Below are 11,130 nucleotides of genomic sequence, written 5' to 3'. Positions count from 1 at the left end.
AAGCAAAATCAAATGGAGAAAAGGAAATGCATTTGAACAAAAGATATGAAAAGCAAGTGTACCTTTGAACATACTCAGCCACCCCATGTTTAGAATGGGTACCACCACCAGGGAACCACCAGAGCCGAATCTTCTCATGCACCCGATTTTGTCAAATTGTGTATGATTCACATTGCTTGACCACATATAATCCCTGCTGGGTGGCCATCTTATAATATCCTGGTAGTGCGATCAAGCAAAACAAGAGTGTCTCAGGTGGAGGCAATGCCACTCAAGTTCTCTTCTGCCAACTGCATATTAAGATTAAGCTGAACTCTCATTCAGCCCCCTACTATTTGAACATGTGGACACCAAACCAAAAACCAAGATAATGTCTTAGCATGGATATTAGAATGCACCACTCAATTGATAAAGATAGACAAATACTACCGCACAAATTCCTGTATCATCCTACTTAAGCACATCAATATCTCAAAAACCTCCTCCATTCGCAGAAACAAATCCATGGATCACCCCTTTATCCTCAACACAACTCCACCCTGGCTTCTTCAGATCCTTCTCATACATTACTTTCCTTCTTCAACTTCACCCCATTGTCCAACACTTTCCTTTAGATTACTCAACAGAGTATGATACGCACTATTATCAGGTTCCAATTTCAAAAGCCTGTGTGCCATATATTCCTTGAGTTTTGTCTTCATGAACTCTACAAGCCGCAAGAAGAGCACTCCAAATCCTACTATCAGGAAAAATCACCATTTTCACTATTATGGTACGGCAAATGCCTCTTTAAGCTTTCATTATTGACCAAAAAGATCCACCATACAAGTGTAATGATCCAAATCAGGTTGAAGACCAAATATCCATTTCATAGAATTATAAACTTAACACCCTTCTATAACAAGACCAGAGTGGCCACAAGCAGACACTAAGCTTAAGAAGGTGATACAGTTTGGTATTATTCTCTCCTCCAGCATTATACCAAAAAGTTCTAGGGCTTCAAGACCAAGCCCATGGCTTCCAAAGCCTTCAATGATTGTTGTCCAGGTTACCATATCTTTGACCAATATATTATCAAAACACATTCTAGCAGAAGAAATGTTTCCACATCTTATGCACATGTTTAAGACACAGGTTTCATGTGTGTTGTTCCGACCATGGATTTGTAAAACAAGTTTTCTTATAGAGTAGCAATGATTGCCTTACCCAATTGCACTGCTGCCAGATGTGTATACGCATCTGGAATGCTTGTCATAATCTCAGCCCTGGCCTCAAAATTTGCAGCTTGCATTTGATGGAACAAATTTATGGCATCCTTTATATTCATTTGAATGAATGCCGGCGGCATAGCTCCAAATTTAACAGTGTTTCTCTGGGTTCTTTAGACAATTGAGCTGATATCTCTGTTTCTGCACATTTAGCAGAAAAATCCAAAAAAGAAGTCAACAAAACATCATTGCTAAAACCAGTTTTAATGGCTAAAGAATGTATCTATTCACTTTAAATAGATCTCTAGACTTCGCAAATGCTGATATAAGTAATGTTGAAAGTCTCAATGCTGAGTGTAGATATACCCTGAATTTCGCTAAACCTATTCACTAACTTTTCAACATTCCCCTTCATGGAATAAAAGGAAATCAGAATATTCCACGAAACATCATCCTTTCAGTCAATCTTGCTGAAAAATATTCAAACTTCTTCAACACTACCTGTCCTAGTGCACACTTTCAAAATTGCAGGACAAAATAAAAAACATGATTCAATCAATAATAAGAGCCATTTGACAGTACCATGAAACTGCTAGCTCGGGGTTCGAGCCCCCGCAATAACAATTACCTAGAAAAAAAAAGCCATTTGACAGTTAATATAAATAGCTGACCATTTTGAGACCTTGACCACTTTAGCAAGAGCCCAGGTGGATGTGAGAGAAGGTACCTTACTTGGCTAATTCTTCAACGTGGCTCTGCTAACTATCCCTCTTACCGCCGCAATAGGCTTCAAGCTTCTTGGATGTTTGATTCCCTCCTTCCATTATATAAAAATTCCCCAACAAGACAACAAGAAAAATATAAAAAAATAAAAATAAAAATTGGCTATCTGAGTGCCAAAAGGTAATTCTAAGGTACAGCTAGCACAATACTATGATTTTTTTTCTTTAAATGCTAGTAAGGGAAATCCAAAATGAAAAATTCTATAGTTTTATACCTATGACAAATTAAATTTGTTATCATGCCAATTTAAACCTGACAATCAATACCCACACTTCCATTGGATTCCCCTCCCAAATCAAAAGAGAACAACAAGGGTTGTAAATTATAATAGCAAAAAGAAAGATGATGACTTACCGGCAAAGAAGTCGTAGAAATTCCCTTTTTACTAGATTCTTCAAAGTAAGTCATAAATCCTCCAATTCTTTGTATGTGGTTCCTCATCAAAGTAACCTTCTCCGCTAGGTCCTGCTCCATCATCCTCATTGCGGCTTCGCTTATTTCTACAACCTTTTGGGGTTGAATCACTACCCTCTAAGGTTGACTCACTGCCTTCTGAGGCTAAATCAGTACCTTCTGAATCACTGCCTTCTGAGGCTAAATCAGTGCATTCTGAATCACTACCTTCTGAGGCTGAATCGTCAAAATCATGATGAAGAACACCCAGATCCTCATAGGGTATGCTGCTGTTGCTGCACTGTGCCATAGTTTGATTGGGACCTTCTTTGTCTTGCTCATATGCCAAACGGAACCCCATTTTCTTCTCCACCACCAAGGACCCGAAAATTACTTTAATCTCAAGTTTCCAGCATCCGCTTGCATCAGTTTCACTAAGTATTTCTTTCCAATAGGAGCCGAAAATTTGAGAGGACAAATAGAGCAGCCAAAGGTGAGGTAGTTTAACTTCATCATAGTTTGTCGAAAAATCAGAGTGTACATATTCCATTGTAATTCCATTGACTACAAAAAGACATGAAAGGTGACAATCTCTAGAGTATTGACGCAACTTGTTAAGTTCAAAAACAAGGCACAACGCAATTCCCATAGGATCATTACATCCAAAAGAAGGGACCTTTATTTTATCACTCCTACATTTATGGCTAAACCATTTCAGAATTTTTCCTCCAGGAATAATAATGTCTAAGATGTCTTGTAGTCTACCACTTTGTCCCTGAAATATACAAAGCATAAATGTTAGGAACTGAGAGAGAGAGAGAGAGAGAGAGAGAGAGAGAGAGAGAGAGAGAGAGAGTCATCGATCTGAATATTGTCAACCAATTTGAAGCAGTTGACACACTGGAAACACAAATGGGAGTGAAGCCTCTCGCAAACCTCCAAATGAGGTACGATTGTAGTTTTAATAGAATAATTTTGTAGTTTTGGCAATCTCTCCAATGAGATACAATTGTTTGCAATTACAACATGAGTAGTTGACGGAACATTTTGCAATGATTGTAGCCTCTCGCAACCCTCCAAATGGAGTCTTCAAAGGTTAGAGAGTTGAGAGATGCTTTTAGGAAGGGAAACAAAATTATTTCCACTTAAATTTAAGTGTTCCAAAGAGGACAAGCAACCAATTTCATTGGGAATTGATGAAAGATCTGAGTCACTAAGATCCAAATATCTAAAGAATGCAAACTTGATAAGGAAGACAATAATTGGCCCACAGGAACACAATCTGATGGCATGGAATAAAATAAAGATAATGCCCTCTTATTAGGGATTTTTTAGAAAATAACTACAAACCCCAAACAATATTATTAGTTAGGCAACGTTTTAAACATATTACATTTCTAACAATTCGACTTCAGAGGAATCGATTTTACTGTTCATATCGCCTATTTTTTGCCAGTTGAAGAAGCCACGTAGATAAAGAAATCGAGTCCTTTGGACTCATTTCTTATACACAGAAACCGACTTCGCTAGAGTCGTTTTCTATACAAAGAAAACGACTCCAGTGAAGTCGATTTCTTTGTATAGAAATTCAAACTAAGTTCCTACTGAATCAAGCTTTTTGTGTATTTTAGATGAGCCTCTTCAAATTACTTACAGCTACTGGGATGGAGTTGGGCATAGGCGGGTGGACACGGCAGTCCAGGCAGAGTCGGACAGTGGTGGCACCTGCATCGTCAGCATTCTGAATGAGCTCCTTTAGCACCGTCGTACCCTCCAAGTAGTTCAACAAAACCTCACGGATCCGTCGAGTCAGGTCTACCGTCTAACTGAAGTCTTCCAGTTCCACAAACATCGACGACGACTCCATTTCGAGATCAGATCAGATCAAATTTGTCATTCGTGGAGGAAAGCTGCCTGTTTGGGTTTCGTTTTTTTTGGAATTGAATTGGTTGCTTGAGGGCGATTGAGGCTATTTGCTTTCCTTTATCTATGTAAGGTTTTGCAGTTTGTAGTTGTACTGGGCCAAGGCCAACGAACAAAAAGGCTTTTTTTTTCTTTTTCTTTTTTTTTTCTTTTTTCAGTTCAAATTGGGATTTCGGTTTCTATACAAAGAAATCGACTTCAGTGAAGTCGGTTTCTACACAAAGAAATAGACTTCACTGAAGTCGATTTCTTTGTATTGAAAACGACTCCAGTGAAGTCGGTTTCTGTGTACAAGAAATAAGTCCAAAGGATTCGATTTCTTTATCTACGTGGCTTCTTCAACTGGCAAAAATAGGCGATATGAACAGTAAAATCGACTCCTCTGAAGTCGAATTGTTAGAAATGCAATATGTTTGAAACGTTGCCTAACTAATAATATTGTTTGGGTTTTGTAGTTATTTTCTAAAAAAATCCCCTTTTATTACATCCATGAATATTTAGTTCTTTGAGATTTTCAAGGAGAAAAATAGAGGAAGGAACCTCTTTTACGGCTGTTCCACTCAAATTAAGCAACTCCAAACCTTTTGCATTGCCTAGGTTCTCTCCCAAGTTGTCAAATTTTGAGCGTCCAGAAAGATCAAGAAATTTAAGCAACTTCAAACAAAAAATATTGTTAGGAAGACGCATGAGATTTTTGCAATCTTTTAGAGTCAACATAGTAAGGTAAGTCAAATGCTCAATAGATGAAGGCAGCTCTTTTATAGCTGTTCCACTCAAATCAATCTTCTCTAGACCTTTGACATTCCCTAGGTTCTTTGGCAAATTGTCAAATTTTGAGCATCCACAATTTTCAAGAGAGAATTATCAATGAGTTCCTTCAATCCAATACCAAGGTAAAGGCTAAGAATATCAAGTATTCTACTATCTTATCTTTATCTTGATGATTAAAAAAGCATGCAATATGCAAGAATATTTCCTTTTGTGATTTTTGGAGTCCATTAAAACTTATTTCAAGTACGCGGAGAATTGCTTCTTCAGGAAATTCTTTGAGTCTCTCTAACGCAATTTTCCATCGAGCAGTACTTTTTCCAAACAAAAAGGAACCCAAAACCTCAAGAGCTAAAGGAAGGCCACCAGCATAATTCAAAAAATGGAAAGACAATTCTCTATAATCTTCAACGACATGCTTTTCTTTAAAAGCCTTTGAGAAAAAAAGTTGAAGAGCATTTTCATCATTCAATCCTTTAACTTCATATATTTCATCTACTTGATGTTCCTTCAACAAATGTGCATCTCTTGTTGTTATGATAATTCTACTACACGCTCCAAACCAATTATGTTCCCCAACTAACATTTTTAACTGTTTCGGTTTGTTTACATCATCAAGAACAAGAAGAATCCTTTTACGACATAACCTATTCTTGATCTTGAGAACTCCATCATACTCCTCTTCTATCTTCAAATCATTATACTTCAAAACGTCCATAATAATTTTCTGTTTTAGTGGAACACAACCATATTTTTCAAAATTTTCCCTATCATCCTCAATAAAACCACGAGCTTCAAATTCTTTAGAAACCATGTGATAAAAAACTCTAGCAAGGGTTGTCTTGCACATTTGCCCCATCACTCAAATTCCTATAAAGCGAACATTATTTGACTCTAGAGCTAAACATGACTCCAATTCCACCACTTGAGAGTATATTCCTACTAGGTCCTTGGTAATACTCCCTCCGTCCCATTTTTTTGGTCCTCTATTCCATTTTGAGATGTCCCAAAATATTGTCCTGTTTCTAAAAATAAAAGTCATTAATTTACTAATATTCCTATTATACCCCTATTAATTTACTAATTCAATTTTTTAATACTCCTAAATTTTTTAAGGGTAGTTTTGGAAACTTATACATTTTTAAAAGCTAGACAAGATAATAAATGATGTTCCCTTAAAAAGTTTGACTTTTCAAACATGACAAAAAAATTGGGACGGAGGGAGTATATAAGAGTGCATCATATTTCAAGTTAAGCGATATCCATCCCATTATTTCTTGGATATCTTGAGACTTAGGCCTACAATAAAGAAAGTACAATATGCATTGAGTTTGAACCACTAATAGGTAACACAAAAAAATGCGATACATATTTAAAGTTCAATTTTATTCACTGAAAACAAAAATATGTAAATTAATTGGATCACGACAAATTTGAAAGAAATACAATGAAACATGTACGTAGATCTGCTTAAGGTTTCAAATAGAGTTATATACATTCCCTAGGAAGAAAGTAATATATATATATATATATATAAAACACTCCAAGTCTACATTAAACTATCTCTACATGAGGTGGGTCATCTGAATATTTAAAAGAAATAAATATGTCAAATTAGATTACCTAATATTCTTTAAATGCCATTTGGAGAGGTTGCCTACTTGTGTCAAAGCATCTCTCCATTTCTCCACCCTCTCTTTGTTCTCCTTTTCTTCATGTTTACCAAATGCATGTGCAAAAGTTCCCATTTTTTTACGTACATCAGATGGATCAATATAGTGAAAAACGAGCAAAACTGTTATTCCCATATCTTTCTCACAAGCAATGATCTTTGCAAGTTCATCTAAGCACCAAGTTGAAGATGCATAGTTTTCTGAGAGAATGACGATAGCAAATTTTGCTTCTTCTATTGCTTTCGACAACTTTGGTGAAATGGGCTTTCCTCTCTCAAGATTTTCATCGTCTTTAAAGATGATGATGCCTTTTTGTATCAAAGCAACATGCAGATTACCCATAAACTTGTTGTGGGTGTCCTCACCTCTGAAATTGAGGAAGACGTCGTACTTTCGTCCAACAGCAGAGGAAGAAGAAGAACTTGGGAAAGATAATGAGGCGGTTTCTGTGACCATTAAAGCCATAGGAAATATACTACTAAATATTGAATCACAGTCTATATCTGCATACAAAAAAAGAAAAAGAAAAAAATATTCAATTAGAACTGGAGAAAGATTAAAAAGAAAATCAATTAGGGAAGAAGAAACTAGTCGACGCTCAAGCTGAACTGCGTGATTTTGAAATTGTTAAATATATTATTATTAACGCGATGTGTTATACCATGTTGTATATGCTAGAGTGGATGTGGAAGGGGAAGCATAGAATAGGAACATCGAGAACACGAGGGTTATGTGGTTCAGCCTTGTCGGCCTACATCCACGGAGAAATCTCTTAAGGGCTACATCTTTATTGTGTAAGAGTGTAGTAAAATAACCTTTGTTACAATGAACTTTAACATAAGTATATATAGGCGACTAAACCCTAAACTACTAGTACAAGCAGGAGTGGGCTTGGGCTTATTACATATGGCTAATATGTCTAATATATCTCTAACAGAAATTACTTCGAATTGGAGAGAGAGAGAGAGAGAGATGGAATCAAATCCAGAATGGGAGAAAGGGCAGCTTTTGAGGAACAGAATCCTTGTTGTTTATGAAAAACTAGTTGCATACCCACGCGTTGAGCGTAATAATTTTTTTAGGATGGTCTCATTAAATATTTTATTAATACTATAATTTTAGTTATTAACCATTGGTTTTTCATTAGTTTTTAAGTTAATAAAAACCTTAAATATACCTTTTTTTTTTTACCTTTATACACACACATATATATAGTGAATCTTTACACATACCTTTAAGAAAACTTTATATAATCCACTTTTTAATTTTAGTTATTAACCATTGGATTTTCATTAGTTTTTAAGTTAATAAAAACCTTAAATATACCTTTTTTTTTTTTTTACCTTTATACACACATATATATAGTGAATCTTTACACATACCTTTAAGAAAACTTTATATATTCCACTTTTTTGGATGCGTAAAATTATAGACTTCTACTCCATAATGATAGTGACTAATTAATTATATATATATATATATATATATTTTAGTGATCTCATTTATAGCGCTTCTTATCATTATCATATATTTACTAATTGATTATTTGCATAACAAAGACGATAAATGAGAGGTAGCATTGTTCATTAGATTTTCAAAAGTAATAGTGTATGAAAATTATATATATATATATATATATAATAAATAATGGTTTTTAATTTTCTAGCTTTATTTCTTATGCAATTTCTACTACTATCAGAAAACATCTCTTTTTCAATTATGATTAATATGGTTTCCATGGTTAGAGTTTGATTAGTTTTAAATTTAAATTTAGTACTATGATTGTATTTAATTGTTGATTGTTGATTTAATTTTTTAAGTGAATTTAATGGTTTATGTTACTACACTGTAAAGTTTTTAATGTTCTTCACATGGTAATCTCTATTTTATTTTTTACTTCTCCTTACAACCTTTTTGTTTTCCAATCAACAATTACTAATGAACGTTTGTTTTTTTTTTTTTTTTTTCTTTATCTACTCTTTATTACTTTGTATTGGTTTTTTTTCTATACCATCTCTCTCTCTCTCTCTCTCTCCATTGGCAACCTATCGTTTTCCAAAATTTGATGATGATTCTATAACATTAAATATGCATTATTAGTTTTTTTTTTTTTTTTTTTAATTTAGTGTTTATTTAGTGTTTCTAATTGGATTTTTTTTTTTTTTTTTTGGTATTTCATTCTTCATTTGATGCATTGGGTGTGAGAATGAGTGTTTCCCTAGCATTACTCCACTTAATGTAGACAATTTTATTTATTTAATTTAGGCAAAATATTATATTTAAAATTTTTTAAAATAAAAAAGGACTGGAAATATAAATAATTTAATGATATATATGGGGGACGTGGCTAAATTTAAATGTTAAATAAAATGATATGAGAAAAAAATAAAATAAAATACATAACAATAAACACTAACTTATCTGAATAATTCTATGTAATATAATAATAGTACATTCTTATATACTATTTTTAATTATTTATAATGCAATATGATAATATTTAACAATCAAAGTCATAAAAAAAAAATAAATAAATAAAAAAACTTAAAACACAAAACTAAATCCCATCAACCATAATAGAGTTCTAAAGAATATAAAACTTTATCAAGCTAAAATAGAGATGCAAGAAAAAAAAAAATCCACCAAAAAATTGAGGGAGAAAGAGTGGGAAATAACCACTTTTTTGTGAGAGAAAATTATGTAAAGAATGGAAGAGTGAATGACAAATTTATACTAAGAGGATGATAATAAAAAGAAAAAAAAATAAAGGAAGATAAAAGGAAAGAGGAAGAGTAATATCAAGGTAGAATGTTTGGAGAGATGAAAAGGTAAAGAGAAGGAGAAAGTTTGGAGAAAGTGTAAATGTTAAAAAAATTAGTTGATGATCACAATTTTCTTTTATTTGAATTTAAGTAAAATATTACATTTTTTATTTTTTAAAACAAAAAGAGAGAGAAAATATAAATAATTTAATGATAAGTAGGATGTGCTTGAATTTCAATATTGAGTAAAATAGAAGAGAAGAAAAAAAAAAGATATAACAATAAACACTAAATTATCCAAATTATGGTATGTAATGGAATACTATTTTATTTTTATCTACTTTCTTTAATTTTTTATAATGTAATCGGATAAGATTTAACAATTAAAGAGCAAAATAATAATAATATTAACTTAAAACACAAAACTAAATCTTATCAAACTAAAGCGGAGATGCAATAAAAAATAAAAATTCACCAAAACACAGAGAGAGAGAGAGAGAGAGAGAGAGAGAGAGAGAGAGAGAGAGAGAGAGAGAACCTTTTTGTGAGAGAAAACTATGCAAAGAATGGAAAAGAGTGACAAATTTATAGTAAGAGGGAAGAGATAAGAAGAGACAAATAAAGGAAGATGAAGGGAAATATGAATAGTAATATTAAAGTAGAGGGTAGTGGAGAGATGAAAATGTGAGGGAGGAAGAAAGTTTGAAGAAAGTGTAAATATTTAAAAGGGATAATTACACTTTACCCACTTGTGGTTTGCCTCTAATTCTATGTGCCCACCCGTGATTTAAATTTTGACACTTTGCCAACCTGTGATTCTCACCGTTACCTAGCCGTAACCCACCTCTCCCATTTCTGTTACTCTAACACAAAAAAGGTAAAAAAACAGAACCCCACACGAATCAAAACTCACTCTCTCCCTAAACTCACTCACTCCCATCCAACCCAATGAAGATCCACACTACGTGAAGTACAACCCAACTGTAATATCATCAAAATTGTTAACAAGTCTAGCAATTCACTTAGGATCAACAGTGCCCAGAAAAAATCTACACGCAAGACTCAAAGTTAGAGTCTTGGCAAGAGGGAAGGCCTTGACTACATCATTTCCTTCCCAATAACTTTGCATTTGCTGCTGTGTGATAGACTCCATTTTCCCCAAGTACTTCACCAATGCTTCGGGCTTCAAAAACCCAGGTGACCTTAAGATTTTGGACTTAGCATTGCGTGAGGTTTGGACTGGAGTAGCTATTTGTGTTTGGTAAGAACGGAAGATCTTTTACATAGAATGAGGACGAAATGCAGTGAAGAGCTTTTGCTCGTTGGAGAACAAGAATTTGTGTCCACTTGGCCCACATATGACTACTGTTTCCTCACCAAGAATCTTGGTCTTGAATATATCAGGGTTGTACTTTTAGTGTGGATCTATTAGAAGTCAATTTGAAATTCAAAATTCTGGATCTTATTTTATTTATGGGTCATTTTCTTACTTATTGGTTATTTTTGGCTTAAATTAAAAACCACTTCAAATGGTTTGTAAATTGTGCAGGATGATTAATAACCTGAAGTTTCTTTTTTTATTTATCAATTTGAAATTTAGAAATTTGGATGTTTTTTCAT

At 33.7% G+C, this 11,130-nt stretch overlaps 2 protein-coding genes, 1 long non-coding RNA gene and 1 pseudogene across 3 annotated transcripts; all 4 read right to left on the bottom strand.

The window, feature by feature from the left end:
* Positions 1-272: 272 nt before the first annotated feature.
* LOC136064878 (putative pentatricopeptide repeat-containing protein At3g23330) lies at positions 273-1,737 on the bottom strand (annotated as a pseudogene).
* A 2-nt stretch (positions 1,738-1,739) lies between these two features.
* LOC136064875 (uncharacterized) lies at positions 1,740-3,579 on the bottom strand. Its single transcript, XR_010626531.1, has 3 exons — positions 2,346-3,579; positions 1,936-2,025; positions 1,740-1,836 (listed from the first exon to the last, which is right to left on the bottom strand). It is a non-coding gene; the product is annotated as an uncharacterized LOC136064875 (long non-coding RNA).
* Positions 3,580-5,184: 1,605 nt separating this feature from the next.
* LOC136064877 (disease resistance protein RUN1-like) lies at positions 5,185-5,889 on the bottom strand. Its single transcript, XM_065767271.1, has one exon. The coding sequence runs from the start codon at positions 5,887-5,889 to the stop codon at positions 5,185-5,187; it is 705 nt and encodes a 234-aa protein (XP_065623343.1).
* An 805-nt stretch (positions 5,890-6,694) lies between these two features.
* LOC111990800 (toll/interleukin-1 receptor-like protein) lies at positions 6,695-7,213 on the bottom strand. Its single transcript, XM_024022584.2, has one exon. It carries the CDS (start codon positions 7,211-7,213, stop codon positions 6,695-6,697), a length of 519 nt encoding a protein of 172 aa, XP_023878352.2.
* Positions 7,214-11,130: the final 3,917 nt, after the last annotated feature.

This window comes from Quercus suber, unplaced genomic scaffold (assembly GCF_002906115.3).
Source record: "Quercus suber isolate HL8 unplaced genomic scaffold, Cork oak 2.0 scaffold_789, whole genome shotgun sequence".
Classification (NCBI taxonomy): Eukaryota; Viridiplantae; Streptophyta; class Magnoliopsida; order Fagales; family Fagaceae; genus Quercus; species Quercus suber.
The sequence above is the reverse complement of the archived record's forward strand: the minus strand, read 5'-3'. Positions and strand labels throughout refer to the sequence as shown.